At 37.4% G+C, this 20,766-nt stretch overlaps 1 protein-coding gene across 1 annotated transcript; it reads left to right on the forward strand.

Moving 5' to 3' along the window:
• The first annotated feature begins 1,418 nt into the window (after positions 1-1,418).
• On the forward strand, positions 1,419-20,308 carry LOC122988302 (ceruloplasmin). Its single transcript, XM_044360504.1, has 24 exons — positions 1,419-1,759; positions 3,261-3,505; positions 3,605-3,817; positions 4,718-4,891; positions 4,971-5,062; positions 7,703-7,865; positions 7,966-8,104; positions 8,190-8,329; positions 9,682-9,822; positions 9,916-9,960; positions 10,850-11,064; positions 12,038-12,188; positions 12,287-12,499; positions 14,133-14,337; positions 15,154-15,293; positions 15,443-15,571; positions 16,687-16,793; positions 16,895-16,950; positions 17,131-17,202; positions 18,378-18,469; positions 18,612-18,751; positions 18,843-18,899; positions 19,525-19,630; positions 19,734-20,308. Exons 1-24 carry the CDS (start codon positions 1,599-1,601, stop codon positions 19,757-19,759), a joined length of 3,222 nt encoding a protein of 1,073 aa, XP_044216439.1. The 5' UTR covers positions 1,419-1,598; the 3' UTR covers positions 19,760-20,308.
• The last annotated feature ends 458 nt before the right edge of the window (positions 20,309-20,766 follow it).

Consider the following 20,766-nt stretch of genomic DNA (forward strand, 5'->3'; position numbering starts at 1 on the left):
TACATACTTGACTCTCCTCCTTCATCTCAATTAAACTGTCACAGTACATGATTTGTGTTCATCAGCCTATCTGGCGTCATCTGTCGGTTAAACTGTGTTTATCTTGGCCTCGCTCACTCTTACAGAGGGAGAAGGTCACTGACACAAGAGCACTATTAGCTTACTTCTGATAGGTCAAAAACGTGTGTTGTTTTCCTTTTTTGTATGTGTGCATATGATTGCAGCCAGCTCAGTGTTTCGAAATCAATTCCCGGACTACAGCTTGTGTCCTGGAGTTTCCAGAGTTGCCTGTTATTGATCCATATCAGCACCCAAACTGAGTAAATGTGGCGTCTGATCCTGGGAGCCAAGCCCATTAAATCAAGAGAACTATAAACCAGTTTTTAAGCAAAGGAACTTCAATCTTTATAGTCTCTACCATGATGTGGCTATGTGGGGGCGAGGCTGGATTATCAGCAGTGCAAAGTGGGCAACTGCACTGGGCCCATAAGTCCCTGTTTCACTGTGTGACGTAGCTTTTTAGTAATTTGATTCATTATAACACTAAAGCACAATATCAGTCCTGTATCGTTACGTCATCTTGTGGCTCTGTCTTAAAGAGGGACCCTGTGTCAAAATGTCATTTCTCTTAAGTAATAACGAAACAACATTTTGACACAGTGAAATGTTTATTACACATTTAAGTACGGAAGACAGTAGTATTAACATTTAACATCTGCACAAGTGACTCTACACAGGTTAATCTGGCCATGTGTGGAGGCAATTTCAATCTATCTATCTATCTATTGTACAACATGAATAAAAAAAACTTTAAAATGATGATAAACCAGTCTTGAAAGTAGAATTAATTGTCCTTAATTGACTAAAAGTGTAGATGGAAGTGATTCAAACGAGTGTTAAAGTAATAGCTGGTTCAGGGGATTAGTTCAACACAGTGAAATATGTTTGTTCATTACACATTTTTTGTGTAATTTCGTGTAAATTTTACAAGCAAGGAAATCAGTACTACAATGAATTTTTCTGTGTCTTTTTCAACCATTTGCAGTTAATGTTGACTGGATCAAAAGTCAGAGTGTTTTCATCATTGGCAAACAGTGTTTTGGCTGTATTTCAACAAGCAAAGAGAAATAATGAGGTTACACAGATCTGCTTTTCTATCTTCCAACTAAAATGAGATAAACTATGTGAAGTACAATTTCTACAACATATGATACCTCCAAACAAGGCTGAATCTGATCTCTCTATGTTTTGACGATCACATATGGATGTCGCAGATTAAAACATTTTCTGCTCTTGTGTAAGTCCAAGCTTTCAATCAAACAGGCAGCTGGCTCTCTCTGATAGGTTGGTCAGTGACCTGTCTGCCCTGCTGTCAGTCAGCTGACTGAGTATAAAGACACAGAGGGTCTAAAGTCTCTGAGACAGACTGACAAACTAACAGTTGTCGGTCGTCTGCTCTGTCTGTCTTCATCATTATCTTCTGCTGAAGTACTGGACAGAAATAAAGACTCATCTTCATCCTTGTCATCATTGTTTCCTGTATATTTTGCTTTGGACTTATACAGCAGTAGGTGAAGTGTCAGAAGTGTACCGTCAAAATGCAGCGGTTGGGGTTAAGGCGTTTGTTGCTGCTGTGTTGTGCAGCGGTATGTGTGTCCGGGATGAGGAGAGAATACTTCATCAGGATAGAGGAGGTGCCTTGGAACTACGCCCCAAGTGGGATGAACGTCATACAGAACCGCACACTGCAGGAGGATGAGTAAGTACACACATATCTTACATCGTCTTGATAATCGGAACTTTCTTTATGAGTCCATCAGTCAGCCCTTTGACACCTGTCGCTTGTCCAAAATGCAGCAACCAAAATACAAAACTCCTCACTGGTACCAAGAAAAGACTCCTCTCACAGTGGAATATCAAATACTGAATAAGAATTTAAAGATTATTTTAGTTGTACTTAAAGGACAAGTTCACAATTTTTCAAGTCTGTCCTAAAACAACAGTCAGGAGCCCAAATGGACATTGAAAGAGGTTCTACTCGCTGTGATCATTCCCCCTGTTCATACTGACCATTAGAAGATCCCCCCCAAATTTTCTTGTAATGTATTGTGATGGTGGACTAAACCCACAGTCCTCGTTTTGAGCAAAACCGTATTTAAAAGTTTATCTGAAGATAATATGAGGTTTCAGCAGTCTGAGCTAGTCAAATAAAATGGATATCTTCCACAATTACAGTCTTTTTAGTAAAAACAATCCCTCTTTATGTCTTGACGGAAAGTGTTTTCTTGTTCAGCTGCAGTGGAAGGATCATAACAAAAAGAGGGAATTTTGCATTAAAAAGACTGTAATGTTGAAAGATATCGACTTGATTTAGCTCATTTGCTCTTCAGTGTCAGGTATCTTAAAAGAAGAAGTTATTTCAACATGTCACAGTAGGAAAATCACAAGTGTAAATAAAATGAATGATGGTTGAATTTGATTTAGCTGCTTCGGTTTCATGCTGATGGATGTCGACTCACTGTCACACCATCATGGCTTACTGGGACACTTGAATAAAACAGAGCCATCATTAATGTTACCAGTAACACCTGTGCTTTTCCTACCATGACATGTCAAAATGTCTGCTGTGAACAAGGCCTATCCAATAAGTAACTACATATCTATAAAAATCATTTGTATTACGAAACTGTGTTTTTCCTCAGTGTTACAGGTTTTGAAATCTTTTAACTGTAATCAATAACGAGTACACAAGCACACTTAATTTTGCAACTTTGGACTGTTGAAAACATCAACCTGGGTTTACTGATACTGATACTGTTTATTTTGTCCTATTTTCTGACATGTTACAGGCCGAATGATTAATACATTAATAAAGAAAATAATCAGTAGATTAATTGATGAAAATAATTGTTAGTTGCAGCCCTACTTTCAAATGTCAAAAAGACACTCCTTCCACAATTAATTCTTGTCTATATTGGTAGTTTGTGAAAACCAGTTTTGTTATTTGTGTGTTATTGGATGTCCAAAAACATTTTTAGTGCATTTTAGTTTAGTTTTTACACACTTGGATACCAAATTGATCCACTCTAGTTTACATCACATCTTGTCAAGAGGCTGATATCAGCCAAAAGCAACCAATATGAACCCAACTTAAATGTTATTTATCTACAATTCGCAGGTGGATATGTGTTCAGTTCATATTAATGGATCCTGACCACTCACCCACCTTATTGTCTCTGTCTGCCTGCATCTCTCTGCAGAGAAGCCTCAGTCTTCTTGAAGAGAGGCCCCCAGCGAATCGGTGGCACCTACAAGAAGGCCATTTATAAGCAGTACACCGACGCCACCTACAGGACCGAAATGACAAAGCCAAACTGGCTGGGCTACCTGGGACCCCTGATCACAGCTGAAGAGGGAGACACAGTGGTCGTCCAACTGAGGAACATAGCATCCAGACCGTACAGCATCCACCCCCATGGACTCAGCTACAGCAAGGGCCATGAGGGTGAGGAAATGAGTGAACCTGTCCATGATTGTGCATGGACAGACTGAAGAGGCTGATGAACAGATCTGTGACTGTGTGTGTTTGTATCTTCCTCCTCAGGAGCCCTGTACCCAGACGGCACCCCTCCAGAGCAGAAGAGGGACGACTCCGTGGCTCCCAGTACAACAGTGATATACGAGTGGACCCTCCCAGAGTCGCACGGTCCAACACTAGAGGACAGCAACTGCATGACCAGATTCTACCACTCCCATGTGGTCCCCGTAAAAGACATTTACTCAGGACTGATAGGACCCCTCCTCGTCTGTAAGCGAGGTACTGGGTTCCTTTTAAACATACAGTATTTCACCAATAATCAAATTCAACAAATTAATGTCAGCAAGGTGAATAAGAAGCAATATAACCAAACCCATACAGAAGTTACTAAGGTTGAAATATATTAAGAATAATTAGATTTATATATATTTCAGTGTATTCAATCGAAATAGAAGAAAATATATTTTGATAAAATAAATGAAAATATAATTGAGAATATATTAGATTTTGGCATCTTTTTAATATTTTCTCACACATATTAGACCTATTTAAATATATGTTTTTAATCTGATATATTTACATATATTCATTGCCTTTATAAATAAGTTCTCAATCTATGTAAATATATAATATTTCTAATATGTGTGAATATTTCAATTCATGGTATTTGTTAACATATTAGTTTTCTGTACATGTAAATATATTTATATGGAAATCTATTGTGAAACATATTTTTCTATATCTAATTTATTTTAGTGATTTTATATGTAGACATATTCAAATATGTTTTATAGAGTATATTCACATATGTTAATTCACACTAAATAAAGTACACAGTATTGTAAATATTTCCAATTTCATCTTAGATACATAAACTCTGATGACATAGATTACATGTATTTTAACATGTTAGCACAGATACAGACATGTTGATACAGACCCTACAGTGATTCATCAAATTAATGTCAACAGGTTAAACAAGAAGCCAAATAAACAAAAATCAACAAGAGGCAATAAACAAAGTATCAATTAGAAACAGTTTTCCTCATATTAAATATATAAAATGCATTTAATACTGTGAATTTCACATTAAGATCTATAATTGATTTTTATGACAAACATTAAGTGCCTCTCACATATCCCTAAAACAACAGACTGAATCCCTCCTCTCCTCTGTAGGAACTCTGGACGTACATGGAGACCGGGTGGCGGACTATGTGTACGCTTTGCTGTTCATGGTGACAGATGAAAACCTGAGCTGGTACCTGGATGACAACATCAGGACATACATCACAAGTCCCGCCAGAGACCTGAAACAGGACGAAGATTTCATTGAGAGCAACAAGATGCACGGTGAGGAGAGAGAGTCCTTATACAAACCCACTCATACATGAACACATACAGCACTTTTAACCCTGACTGTGTATTTCAGGTATAAACGGGTTTCTGTATGGTAACCTGCCTGGACTGAGCATGTGCCAAGGCAACAAGATCCACTGGCATTTATTCGGCTTAGGCAACGAGGTAATGAATGTATTATTAATGAGAAACACATCTAACATTTTTCATTGAAACCAATGGCCATAACAGTTTTAAAACACAACTAATCAAAACTAGTTGTTTAAACTGTGGACACTGTGTGTGTTTTGTCTATTTAAGTATGTTCGGAAAAAGCTAAAAGTGACTGAAAAGCTTTGACACCCATAAAATGAGTTTACTGGTATTATGAATCCAAACATTATAAATAAGTAGGAGAACATCTGGTAACCATGAACATAAGTTTTGTGTTGTTCAAACACTCTTTCAATAGTAAATAGTTTTAAGGATGCAAGCTAGTTTCAGATCTCATTTGGTGTCTGAAAGTTTGCCGCAGCCTATTTCACCAATCATATTAAAAATTTTGGAATTGAGCTGAAACAGTTACTTGATTAATTGATCAGACATTTGACAGAAAATCAATCTAAATCTCCAAATATTTAAATGCCAAAAATTTCTTCTCATTTGGGAGAATTTTCTGTATTTTACATCATCATAAACCTAATATCTTTGAATTTGGGACTGTTGGTCTGACAAAACATCTCACCAAAGGACAGCAGTTGAAAATTAGCCAGCTAACTGACACTGGCACATTTACAGAAATTTTGATTAATGTTTGTTGTCCTTTTAGATAAATAAATAAAATGAAATGAAAACAAGACATCTAAGGACATCATTCTGGGTTTTGTGAAATTGTGAGGGGCATTTTGCACTAATTTCTGAAATACAGGAAATAATCTGCAGATTAATTCATAATGTACATGTATTTATTTACAATAAGTGCAAAATAAATGTAATACGCAATATGTTATAGTGTAAAAAAAAACTTGAGGTAGTTGTGGGAGTGTGGATAATGCAGGGTATAAGTTTCAATAAAAAAAAAACTGAGTACACCCCTGGTCAATATCACTAAAATGTTAATTACAAATCCTTTCCATTTAATACAATTTTATTTGTTTTTACACAAAACGCCTGAAGAATTAAACCAATTCACTTGAAGAACAGGATGTTTCACTAATTAAACTATAATGAAAGGTCCATATTTAAGAACAAACGGTAACAAAAGTCAGTACACCTTCGTTAGTGAGCATCCATTCTTTTATTTTTCAATATTTTGTATGCCCACCTTTGTTTTTGATGACAGATTTGATCCTCCTGGGCAGGGATGATACCAGTCTTGTCCAAATCTGTGGAGAGATGTTCTGTCATTCTTCACAGATGATTCTTTTTAGTTGCTCTTTGTTGGAAGAGTTTTGTTGCTCTGCCTTCCTCTTTAAAATACTCTAAAGGTTCTATTGGATTCAGGTCAGGGGACACACTTAGCCAGGTCATAGTTGTCACTTTTTTCTTTTTCTGTGATTTTTGTGTTTGGGATCAGTGTCATGTTGGAAAATTCCTCTCCTGCCAACCTTCCTGAGACTGGGAGTCATCTTTTCATTCAGTATTTGGGTATACAAACCTGCATTCTTAGTGTCATTTATAAATGTCATCTCCCCTACACCTTTTGCACTTACACAGCCTCGTATCAACACACTCCCACCTCCATGTGTCACTGTCGGCACTATGCAGTCACTGTGGTAGTCCAGGTCCACGCCAAACAAGCTGGACTCCATCTGATCCAAACAAATTTATTTTGGGTTCATCTGACCAAAGAATGTGCCGCCAGTACTCATCAGGCTTCTTTTCATGTTCTCTGGCAAAGTTTAATCTTGAATTTTTGTTCTGTTTTGTGAGCGATGGTTTTCTTTTTGGATGTCATCTGTAGAGGTTGACTTCATGTAATGTCCTTCGCGGCCTGATCATTCACTGAAACACCAATTTCCACAGTTAATCCTTGTGCCAAATCAGAAGCACTTGCCCGTCTGTTTTTCAGCACAAGGTTGTGCAAATTTTTCGAGGCTGGCCTCTGCACCTTCTGTTATTGGTAATATGTGTCCTCTTGTACCTAATAACCACTGCTGCAACTGTGTTTTGACTTCTGCTCCTCTCCCTCTCCCATCTTTATGAAGTCTCACAATCTGGTTTCTTAGTTGTTCAGGAAATTCCTCACCATGTGGAGCCATGTTGCATGAGACACAACCAAGGCCAAAACTAAGAAAGTTGTGGTATTCACGGGTTCTTTTATAACCTTATTCAGGCAATTAGTCTTAATTGGAAGTCACAGGTGTACTCACTATTGTTGCATTGAGGTTGTACTTGAGGCCTGTATGTATATATTTAGTCTTTCTAACCTGTTTGTTTTTAATTACAAATAAGATCAAACACCCTATACTTCACCCTAAACGTAATACAATCATTGTAAGATGATACAATTTTGAATCATTTAACCTTTTAGTGATATTACAGAGGGGTGTAGTCAGTTTTGTTATATACTGTATAGAAGAGGTACAGCCTTACTTTGAAATGTCAAAGAGACACTTGCTTTCCCTCCACAATTAATTCTTGTCTAGGCGGTAGTTTGTTAAACCATATTTGTGAACATGTGTTATGAATGCTCAAAAATAATTTTGTATTGTATTTTAAATGGATCCGCTTGCTAGATGATGTCACATCTTGTTAACAGGCTGATATGAGTCAAAAGCACTCAATCTGAACCCTACTTAAATGTCATTTATTAACCATTTACAGGTGGACATTCATTCAGTCCATTTCCATGGTCAGATCTTGACCACTCAGAAACACCACACAGACACAATCAGTCTTTTCCCCGCCACCAGCACTACGGCTGAAATGGTAGCTGACAACCCCGGACACTGGCTGCTGACGTGCACCATTAACGACCATCTGATGGGTGAGCTCACATCCTCCACTCTTAAAATCAGGTAGATAATTTCACAAAGACATTATGTCATCCCAAAGGCTAAGAGCTTCTGTTTTGTGCTTTTGTTCAGCTGGAATGCAGGCTATATTTGAGATCAAGAAGTGTTTCCCCGCCGTCCATAAAGCCCATCCACATGGTGAGCTCAGGCTGTACTTCATTGCTGCAGAAGAAGAAGTCTGGGACTACGCTCCTACACTGCCGACTGATGGGTTAGTTACTTATATATTTGCACAGCAATGGTTTCTGTAACAGACCTAACCCTTTTCTAAATTGTGTTTGTGTGTGTTTTTGCAGTGAGGCAGACAAGTTTGTAACCAAAGGCCGGAGTCGTATCGGAAGCCGCTACAAGAAGGCTCGCTATGTGGAATACACTGACAGCACCTTCACAACAAAGCTACTACGCAGCCCAGAGGAACAACACCTCGGGATTCTGGGTAATTCAGGCTTGGTTGGGGTTGGTGGCACATGTCATATTAGCCAGAGCTGAACACAACAGCTAAGTTAAACCTCAAGATAAAGAACCACAGTTTTTTTTCTGGTTAACTAAAATTATACAATGATTAATACAACCTAGTACCTCACCTCTTCTTACTACCTGAAAAAATGTAACTTATCTATGGTATCTTATATGTTACAATATGATACGATACGGTACAATACCACACAATACGACAATGCGATACGATACGATACGATGTGATGCGATACAATACGATACAATGCGATACGATACGATACGATGCGATACGATACATTACGATACGATACAATACGATACCACACAATACGATACGATACGATACATTACGATACGATACAATACGATACGATACAATGCGATATAATGCGATACAACACGATACGATACATTAGGATACGATACGATACCACACAATACGATACAATGCGATACGATACGATATGATACAAAACAACTTCATTGTTAGCTTACACTGAAATTCATTTTGCATCTTTAAGCAGTTCCATTTAAGATGTTGACACACAGATTAAATATACAGATACACAAATAGCCATTTTCATAGCTGCACATAACACATCAAACAATCAAACAGTCATATACATCGCTTCATGTCCTCATGATTTAGATCTCAATTGGCAGCACACTGATCTTGGTTAAGCAACACGATAGACTGATGTATAAAATAGTTCTTCAGCCTGTTGTTTTTAAACTGAGGGACTCTAAATGGCCTATTCTCAGTTTAAAACATGTATGTTTGTAGCTAATTAGGTAGTAAGTTAGATTTCCTTCCCAGATGAAGAGTTCAGATTTCTTTTTTAAATTCAACCAACTCTTCTAAACCCAAAGATGATCCGTTTACAATGACAGAAAACAGATACCAGAGAATACCAAGCATTATTATTTGATTATTGTTGATTAATCAACAAGTAAATTGACCTCTTGAATTTCTATTTTGGCTCCCTTCTTCACAGTTTGCCAATTAGCTAAGGCCAAGCACCCATTTCATGATGGACTAGTTCCAGACAAGTACTAGACTGTGAGTCTAATTCAAAGTTTTTCAGAGTACATCAGCAGGATCTCATTACCACCATGCTGTGAGAAAATTAGTGCTGCACTGTCCCCAATCTTGCAGCCTCATCTGTCTGAAACACTCTGTCTTTATCAGACACATATCTGCACTGTCGGGACACTAATTATGTTTGGGATATGTCAAATTTCCCCCATCTAAACTTCAACTAGAGGGCCTTTGACTTGAATTTCCAACAAACCAGTAAACTGTGTGTGTGTTTCTATCTCTGTCTCCAGGTCCTGTGCTGCGAGCTGAAGAGAAAGACACTATCAAGGTGGTGTTTAAGAACAAAGCCAGCCGGCCTTACAGTATACAACCACATGGTGTACAGTACAGCATAGAACAGGATGGGACGGTGTATCACAATGAATTGGAAGGTTAATACTCACACATACTTTTATCAATGGACTACATCTTCAGTCTTTTTTCATGTCTCCCTCATGCATCTTTACTCCTCCTCTACTCCTCAGAGTCCTACACAGCGAAGAAGCTGCGGGAGCTAAAGAAGCAGCCAAGTGAGTGGAGTAATACAGCTTAACCTTTACATGCATACCTTGGGTTTTTGGCCATCTGGGGCAGTATTACACCCTGTCTAATTTATACCTCTTATACAGTTAAGCCCTCAGCTCCCTGCCATTCCTCAAACTACTTGTTTTCAACTTCTGTCGTCAAAAATCACAGTTTTTCAAATGTTTTTTGCTTAAGTGTTTGTTGTGTCACCAGAGAACCAAAGTATGTAATAGTGTTAATTTTTTTTTTATTACCAGTATGCAGGTTGCTACTGATAACATACAATGGAATCCAAAAGTCTGAGACCACTTTCATAAGGGAAAGTGGTCTCAGATCTTTTGGACCCTACTGTATAATATTATGTTTTCCTGTTTGGCTTCATGGTGGCATTGTTTTCTTATTGTTGCTACGTATAACTGCAGGCACAAGGATGAAGAAGAGTGTTTTATATCAGCTTACTGTCACAGTAACATGATGCTACAGCACTGAGGTGTCACATACACTACAGAGAAAGCACTTTCTTTGATATTTGAACGTTTTGATCATAGTAACTCTGAAAATTAAGATGAAGCTGAAGGAATTTTAATTTGCATGGCGATGCTAGCTCGGATGACATTAGCTCTGAACAAGATGTTATTCAAGTTGCTGTTGCAAAAAAAGCAGTCTGAGCTGTGGCAGATAAGGGATCCCCATATAGCTACTAGCAAAAACTGATGCATGTGGTTATCAGCCAAACCACCTCCAGCTCAATCTGTGAGCTGAGGTACTGTAAAGTTTGAAAAAACACCCTTGCATTTAAAATTACAACACCAGTCTCGGTAAGCATGCATGAATTACAATCTATCTATCATAATCATAATAATTTTCTTTCTATATATAAATTTATCTGTTTAGGGGTGGTGACCCCTCCTCCAGCTGCTCTGGTCAGACCTGGGACGGTGCACACCTATGAGTGGACAGTGCCTCTGGGAGCTGGGCCAGTAGAAGGGGAGGCCGACTGTCTGACCCATCTCTACTACTCTGGAGTCGACGCTGTCAAGGACACCAGCTCTGGACTGGTCGGACCCCTCCTCGTCTGTCGACCTGGCTCCCTGAAGAAAGGAGTACAGGTGAGGAGAAAGACAAAAACTAAAGGATGGAAGAGGCTTTAATCAGATTTCTTTTTAATATTTATATGTAAAACATTTGTAATATGATGAGTGTTTGGGCAGATCACATTCCAGTTGTGGTTATTGTTGTATTGTTTTAATCATAATCTGTGCTGCTGCTTGAGGAAAGATGGAGTACAATGTAATGGAGTTGCTCTGTGAAGGGACAGTGAAGTGTTTGACTGTATAATAAGTTGTGAACTTTGCTTCGAAGCAGGAGAAACTTAAAGTGACAGATGCATGTTTAAAAGCCTATAAAAAGAGATGAATGAATGAGGCCACAGGAGAATTTCAATGCAAAATTTAAAGCCTTAACCTTTATTGAAGCTTAAGACTTGGATAAAAGAAGTGGCCATGGCTGGGTCACTGCAGCTACAGTACATAATGGCACCATATGTGTGCTTTATGTGCAGAAATTCAAAGTCAAACTATCCTGGATAATGTTCTTTTGGAGATGATGGTCAGTTAAGAAAGGTGACTTATTCATACTGGTGGTGGATTTTGGCTCCAGTGCAAAAAGCATAATCTAACAGTCTGATAACAACAATAATCCTAGTATAAATCTAGCAGGATTAATGTAACCAAATAGACAAAATGAAAAAAAAAATGTTAAGAAAACAGTGGAGCCAGGTAAACATTCAGGCACTGTTGGATCTTGTGAGGTGCACACTCTACAGTAGGGTTTCCCGACCCCCTTTGGACTTGCGACCCCCCTGAAAGACTAAATATGTGCAGATGTGTTTCTGTTTTCCTATCCTTCTAATCTTCTCACAATTTATCATGCGACCACTTGCCTTACAATGTACCGACTCAAGAGACTCAAGGGCCCAACTTGGAGATCACAGAGACGAACCATGACCAGATTATAAGACAAATATATCAATCATATCGTAATTTGACACTTTTCTTCTTCTTCTCTCTTCTCCTCATGTAGAAAAACTACGAGAAAGAGTTCCACCTCCTGGCTACAGTGTTTGATGAAAACTTGAGCTGGTATCTGGATGACAACATTAAGACCTACACCACAGCTCCCACCACTGTTGACAAGGAGGACGAGGGCTTTATGGAGAGCAACAAGATGCACTGTGTGTAGTTCACATAACACGTTTTTAACCTTTTCTCTCAATTGTTTTATCATCGTGAGATAATGACTGTGTGTTTTATTTCTTTCATTCTCTCTCAGCCATCAATGGGTTTGTGTATAGGAGCCTCCCAGGCCTGACCATGTGTAAGGGGGATAAAGTATCATGGCACTTGTCAGGACTGGGTTCAGAGACGGACATCAACAGCCTCTATTTCGAGGGAAACCGCTTCCTCTACCGCCAGACCAGACGAGATAGCATCAGCGTTTTCCCTCACATATCACACACAGTTACTATGGAGCCAGACAGCATAGGTATGCATTTCTCTCTCTTTCACAGTTTTTACACTTTTACACAGTATGATTGTACTTGTGTACATGTGAAAACACTTGTTGCAATGTTCAATATGTATATCCAGATCATGCTATTCAGTACATGATGCTTTAATTGTGTATATCCACTATGTGGTTTGTGCAATTTATGTCACTGTTAGTGTAATTAATTCTTATTATTTCATTTCTTTATTTTACTTAATTTGCTTTTTATTTATTTATTAATTTGTTTGTTTATTTATTTATATTTCAGTTCTGTCTTCTTTCCTTTTAAACCACTTCATGGCATGTATGTGACAACTGTAACATTGCAAGATAATATACAAAATGAATAAAAACAATTGTTAACAATAAACAATAATAATAAAATGTATAAAACATTTTTAACAATATATATAGTTATAATAGGATTAATCATTTATTTGTATATCACTTGTCAAAACCAGTGTTACATAGTTCTGTACACAAAACAAGCAATTAAATAAAAGATTTAACAGAAAACCATAAAACCAACATTAGATAAATATCTAAAATGTAAACAATGTGTATGAAAAATAAAGACAAAAAAATTATTGGTTGGCCAGTCAACAAAAATTAGCTTTTAAAAGAAGATAGTGAATTGGTGAGTCTGAGCTCCTCAGGCAGGTGATTCCAGAGCCGGGGTCCCCTCTGGTCTTAAGTTTAGTTTTGGGAAAAGACAAGAGAAAATTAAATCTAGTAGAAACAAAGCCATAAAAACACGATGAATCCATCTTCCCATAACAAGACTCTCATGGCCCTTTTATATAGAAAGATTTAATAAGACGAAACCAGGTAAAACTGAATAGGAAGGAAAAGGAGAATATATACCACATAAGACAAACTTACTTCCCATAAGTTCGACCATGGGGCTAAAACAAAACCTTTACCCTCACAAACTTTAACCCTTAAACAATTTCTTCAAGTTGTCCCTTAAAGAAGTGAAAACCAGCCAAAACGTCCGTATAAACCCATGATGTCCTCACTTAGAAGGTCTACAACCGGAGGCCTCACAAAGATAGAAGTACAAGATCACAAACACAGTAAAATAACCATCGATTTAGACTCCAGAATGTTGCTGCAACCAATTAATTTTGTTATTGATTCCACATGTCTTGTTTTGTTTGACAGTCCAAAACCCATTGATACTAACTTTACTGTACTGTATTTAAAACAAGGGGAAACAGCAAATTCTCACATTTGAAAAGCTGGGATCGGTGAACATTTCACATTTTTGCTTGAGAAATTATTATTTTACTATCAAAATAGTTACAGATTCATTTTCTTTCCTTTCAGGAATGACACACATCATTTTATACATGGTCCAACAAATCTAAAACGTTCAAAAAATGTTAAGGTAGGAGTTTGTTTGAGGTGCTCTTTGGATAGGGATACATGTAGACACAAAAATACAAGAAAACTCCGAGGCACTCCCTTTTAAAACAATTAAAATGCCTTTATTGTCATGGCATGGTCATTTTAAAACAAAGCTCCGACCCGTTACTGGCACTGAGCCTTCGTCAGGGAGTCAAAAAGCTCTAAAACGTTGTCTGGCACTGTATATAACTACACATGTAATCATTTTGTGTGTTTTCAGGTCAGTTTGAAGTGGTGTCTCCTACAGTGAGCAATTATCATGGCGGGATGCGAGCCAACTACACGGTACGGAGTTGCAGCATATTTCACCGTCAAGGTGAAACAATGCTCCATTTTAAAACCTACTACATCGCTGCCATGGAGATGGACTGGGACTACTCTCCAAACCGCACCTGGGAGGCCGAGATGTTTCGCGGCCAGGAAAAGTAACACCTGCACATATTCTGTCTAAACATTTATGAATTTGATGATATTTCGACCTTTCAAAAGTATAACATAATACTTGTAATTTCTTTTTTTATTTATGAAAATAACGGTACTACTGCATAAGAATACTTTGTTATAGTATTAAAAGTAGAAGTACTCATTTTGAGTGTTTTAGCATGCTATATCATTGCAGTTTTATTATTAATGCATTAACATATAAGCAGCTTTTAAATCTGACAGCTGGTGGAGGTGGACCCAATTTTAAACTGATTTCTATACTGTTTTATTGTTTAACCTATAAAAATGCATCATATTTTACAGCTCATCATGTATTCTGTATGATAAATCTTATTCTGCAAAAGTAATTGCAGCTGTCAGATAAATTTGGTGGAGGAAAAAGTACAATATTTAGAGTATAAAATGGGAATACTCAAGTGCCCTAAAATAGTACTTGAGTAAACATACTGAGTTACTTTCCATTATTGCATAATCACAGCAAATATTGAAATTGTCCTTCTATGTGCCCTCTACAGTATATTTACTTATATTATACAGTATATTTATAAAAAGGCATTAAAGTCCAAAACCTGAGATTGTATATGTAAATGTACAATCTCAAGTTTAAATCTCAAATATTAAATATTTAAGATTTTCTGTCCTACTTTTTATGTTTTATGCTTTTTTGTCGTCTTGAATGTTTTGTATTTCTTTATAGTAACGTAACAGATAAACTCAGATTCATTTACACACATGTTTACGTACACACACCTCCATTTTATTTACTACAAATTAAGCCTGCCTCTCTCTCCCTGCAGTCCTGCTGGCGTCTTCCTAGACCAGCAGGGTGGATTTATAGGCTCCCGTTACAAGAAGGTGGTCTACCGTCAGTTCACCAGTGACAAATTCACAAAGCAGGTGGAGAGACCACCCGATATGGAACACCTCGGCATTATGGGTAGGCTGTGAGAGCCAAGCATGAGAATTAAGACTGCATCATATCTACAATTAAATCAAATATCCACACATTATATGACATGTTATGCATTTAATCGTTAATCTCCACTTTGATCGGTCTGGTAATTAGAGAATCTTCCCTTCTTTCAGGTCCAATGATCCATGCAGATGTCGGGGACAGAGTGAAGGTGGTTTTTAAGAACATGGCAAGCAGGGATTATTCTATCCATGCCCATGGAGTAAAGACAGACTCCCCTGACATCCACCACACCAAACCAGGTACAGACAGACAGGAAAAAAAACACCTAAAACCATTAGAAGTTAACATAAAACTCCTGAATGCTTATTTTCCTGGTTGTTAATGTGGCAAAGAGACAAAATTAACAACCAGTTTTTCATATGTATTTATTAATGCTTTCAGGTTTACAGTCAATTAAAGGTGAAAAAAGTGGTTTAGAAGAGTAGCAGGCAGTGCCACCACCATTTTCTACTAACTTGTTGAATGGTGGCTTTATTTGATACAGGTATAACCAGGTCTTTTGCAGCATTAGGCAAATAGCGGCCTGTTGGCCAAATCTGGACCTCCAATAAAAGTATTTGGCCCCCTAAGGAAAGCCACAGTTTTCCTTTAATAGCATCACATCAACTTTCTTACATGACTCTTCATAAATGTACAGCAAATAACAATGTAAACACAAGAATAATTACCTATATACATATTTTTCTCAGAAACATGACTTTGCTTCAACTGTACAGTAATTGATGTTTATTGTGTGTGGATAAGCTCATGTATGTTCAGGCTTATGAGTCATTTTTTGCCAAATGAATATTAACATAAACTGCTCACTTACTGGTGGTAATTAAGGCATTAAACGGCATTTCATACAGGATAGACAAGTGAGACATAACGTTGGGAGGACTTTTATTTGAATGTTGAAAAGTGGGCATGTCAAAATTAATCTTAGTTCTGTAACGCTAAAAGTTGAGGATTGATTGATGGGTGGATGATCATGATATTATTGGTTGAAATTGGTTGGTTCAAGCCTATGTAAGCATGCGTCATATTTTGTTTTATAAGAAGAAAACATGATTGGATTTTGATATTAAAATGCAAAAAAATTGATTTTTTGCAATTTTTTGGGCATATATTGTTAAATAGGTGCACAATATGACCATGGGATGTGATCTAAAAGGGTTTAAAAGGCATTTTTCATTTCATCTGGACTTTAAGTGTGTACTGCTTTAACTTTCTGAGAATATCAAAGGACTCGGTCTTCAAAACTAAATGCTAAACTGTATAAATTGGTCTCAGTCACTACTGGACTATGTGTAACTTCAGTTTTCTGAAAATAGGACTCAAACCTTTAATAATCTGAATTGGTGCTTTTTCGCAGGTGAGACTCACACCTACTACTGGTACGTTACAAAGAAGACAGGACCAACCACAGAGCAGGAGGAGTGCTCTGTGTCAGCATACTACTCTACTGTGGATGTTGCTAAGGTATGCTGACGCTAACACTAACACACAAACACACACCACGCAGCCACACAAACACACACACACACACACACACACTGACATGTGGTCTCCCTGCCTGCCAGGATCTGTACAGCGGTCTGGTTGGTCCATTGGTGATCTGTCGCCGGAGCTGGGGCAGGTGAGCGTTGATACAGAACTATCTAAACCAGTTAATGCCTCTGTTGTTATGCATTATACAGTGTGCTTGTGTGATTACCTGAAAATACCTGAAAAGGCAGGTAAATGCGTTTTTGTACTGCACCACACAATAAGTATGACAGAGTGCTAATATACAGTTTTATATAAAACTGTGTTTCAGGAGCCTTGGACTAAAGAAGGAAATAGAAGAGTTTGCGCTGCTTTTCCTGGTTTTTGATGAGAATGAGAGCTGGTAAGTAGAGCTACTGTAACCTTAAAATTAACCATTAAAGGATAGGATCACAATTTGTCAAGTCTGTCTTAAAACAATAGTCATGTACCCATGTGAACACTGAAAGAGGTTTTGCTCTTTGTAATCATTCATCCTGCTCATACTGGCTATTAAAAGATCCTCCTCAAATGTGCTTTCAATGTAGTCCTCATTTTGTGCAAAAAAATTAATTAAAAGTTTATCAGAAGCTGATAAGAGGCTTCAGTTGTCTGAGTCAGTCGATATCTTAGTCAATAGACTGTAGCTCTGGTTATCTTCCTGAGTTACGGTCTTTTTAGCAAAAAAATCCCTTGTTTTGTTTCCCTGTTGAGCTGCAGTGGAAGGATTTTAACAAAAAGAAGAAATTTGGCTCTAAAGAGACAGTAACTTTGAAAGACGTTGACTTGATTTGACAAGTTTGGACGACTGAAGCTTAATATTAGCTTCAGATAAACATATAAACACATGCTTGCACAGAAGGAGAACTGTGGATTTTGTCCCCCTCATCACTTTTAATAGTCAGTATGAACAGGAGGAATGATTACAGCAAGCAAAACCTGTTTCAATGTTCCTTTGGGGACCTGACTTGTTGTTTTAAGACTTTTGAAGAAAATTGTGAACCTATCCTTTAACTTTTTAGATCTTTTAATGGTAACTTTGCCCAAATTACAAAAAACAAATTCCCACCTTTACTACATAGTATCAATTCATGCAGATAGGTTTGATTTTTTTGAGGTTTTGAGATATCTGTGTGAAAGACAATTTGAATGATACCTCCTATAAAACACTGAAAATGTGAAATTCTCCTAAACTTGCCTCTCGAGAGACGTCACTGTTAGTCAGAATAATCCACAGACCACAAGATTTTTCATTGGGACTATGTCATCAGTAGAAAATAAATCAGATTTGAAAAGTTGATAGTGAGGTGTGCATTACAGGGTTATATTATATCCCACCTAATGTCTTTATCATATTTTGACATCTCATCAAGCTGATACACACATACTGTACACATCACTGTCAAGATACACTGGACAGTAATGTTAATATTTCTCTGTAGCAATGCTGGGAGACACAAACTGCTGTTCTATATATTATTACTATATTATTATTATTGTACAGTATTTGTCAAATTTGTATTTTTATTAATATTCTAGGTATTTGGATGAAAACATCAGGACCCATATCAGGAGCCCTCGCCCAGACTTGAAGGATGATGAAGCCTTTCAAGAAAGCAACAAGATGCATGGTGAGATAAACACACTATGATCTGCAACATTTTGACAAATATTGGGATTTTGTGTTGCATCACTTGCCGTAGACATCAAAAGAAATTTGCTGAATTCTCTTTCCGATATGTTAACGTGTGTTGTTTGTGTGTCCACGTGCAGCCATTAATGGTTATGTGTATAGTAACCTGAAGGGCTTGACCATGGAGGCGGGTGATAAGATTTACTGGTACCTGATGGGAATGGGCACTGACGTGGACATACACGGTGTGCACTGGCATGGTCACACTGTGGAATATAAGGTATGTAAAAAACATACAAACATAGCAATCATAGAGTTACAAACACACTCTGGTGCTCACAATAACACCTATAACTCTCCTTGCTCTGCAGCTGGGTGGAGGTCCTCATAGTACTGATGTGTTTGACCTTTTTCCAGCCACCTTCCAGGTAAAACCTCAACCTTTTGGCTTTTTACTCTAAATGTTACATGTTGCAGTTAAACATCAATAAATCATCAATAGTGTAACAGGGGATCAATGTGATTATAGAAAAAGTTGTTATTCATCATCCATTGCACTGTAAAATCTCCTACCTAACAACTAATTTCCTTAAAAAATGATTTTCTTAAAACAAGCTTGGGAAAAAAACTGCAAATAACACAAGAAACAGGAAATAGAAACAATAAAAACATATACGCAAGAATAGAAACAAGTGAAATAGAGTGTTTCCAATGCAGGCAACATTTTTTAAAGTTACATTTATCATCACTTTTATAAATATTAAGATACAGCCAGAAAGACAGATCAATACCTAGTGTTGTTGAAATTATAGATATGAAACACTTTACTGACTTATACACTGAATTAAGGTTGAAAATCACTGTGCTGGTCTTCCTTTGCTAAAATGTTTAAAAGGAAAATGGATGGAAGGAAATTTAAAAGGGAATTTCAAATTTACAATTTCTCATCAATAAATTACAGAAAAATTAGACTCTCTTCTGGCTTGACAGTGTTGTCAACATTTAATGAAAGTAAAATTCAGGACCTAAAATTCTCGTCTTCTTCCTGTTCAGACAGTAAAGATGCGTCCTCAGTATCCTGGTACCTGGCTGCTCCACTGTCACGTCACTGACCACGTTAAAGCAGGCATGGAGGCTATGTACACTGTTACCGAAAAAGGTGAGGTGTCAGAAAACAGATGTGACTGGAAGACAAATAGAGTGAGAAACAGATAATAATGCTGATGATGAATTTTAACGTTTTTTTTTTCTCTTTTAAACAGCAAAGAAGAGGGGAATCTTTGGTTGAACAATCGGAGCAATCGGAGACCAATTAAACATTCATTTCAGACTGAAATGCTGCATCACTCTCTGAAATCACCTTAACATGAGCAGAAACAATAAGCACACAAAATAAAACACCAACATTTTATCATTTTATATTAAAATGTGCACTTTTACCATTATCTGACTTTGATATTTTCCAAATGAAAGTGAAGATGATTGTAAAAAAAAAAAAAAAAAAGACAAAGCCTCTATGTTTGATGTGACTTTTATGTGTGGACCTTAATAGCAGTAATCAGACAGCAGGGGGCACAATAGCCTGATGATACATTGTTATAGCACTGTGTATAGACCTGCTGGATAAACAAATCAAACATCATTTGTCACACTTGTTAACATTGTTGATTCGCAGAAACCATGAACCTTAGACTCAGGTAACAAGTTAAGGTGTAACACATTTAAACTGACCCTCTAAGGCTCTTTGTAGTGTCTCCACCCCGTTGATTTTTAGATTTTGTTTTCACCTACGATGCTTTTATATACTTCCATATAAAGCGTTTTCTTGCTCACTAAGCAGCACATTGTTTCTCATTCAGATCTTTTCTGTATCAGTGGAGGAGGCCTTATTGATGAGTGAGCAAGTCTAGACATTTCAGTGTGAGGTCTGGCACCTTAAAAATAGCAACAGTTCAGTCATGTGTAGCATCATTTGTAACTGAAAAGCTTTTGCAAGATGATCAACATGTTACAAGAAAGAAGTCTGGATTATAAACTAGCTGTTAAAAGCTCCTTTGACTCACAGGTCAGTCTTTGATCATAGAGACTGAGGACAAGGTTTCTCCCAGGTTTCATTGTTAAAACAGGGTGGATGCAATTAGAGAGTTAAAAAACAAACATAGAACCAATCCAAAGTCTTTAGGGCTGCCCTTCATATTGGGGAGATGACATGCTGTTTACTACGGAGGAGAATGGGGGGAGAGCATCATTTCCGGTAAGGCGTGTCCTTGACAAAATGTAAGGGGCGTAGGTTTG

Source organism: Thunnus albacares, chromosome 9 (assembly GCF_914725855.1).
Source record: "Thunnus albacares chromosome 9, fThuAlb1.1, whole genome shotgun sequence".
Taxonomy (NCBI): domain Eukaryota; kingdom Metazoa; phylum Chordata; class Actinopteri; order Scombriformes; family Scombridae; genus Thunnus; species Thunnus albacares.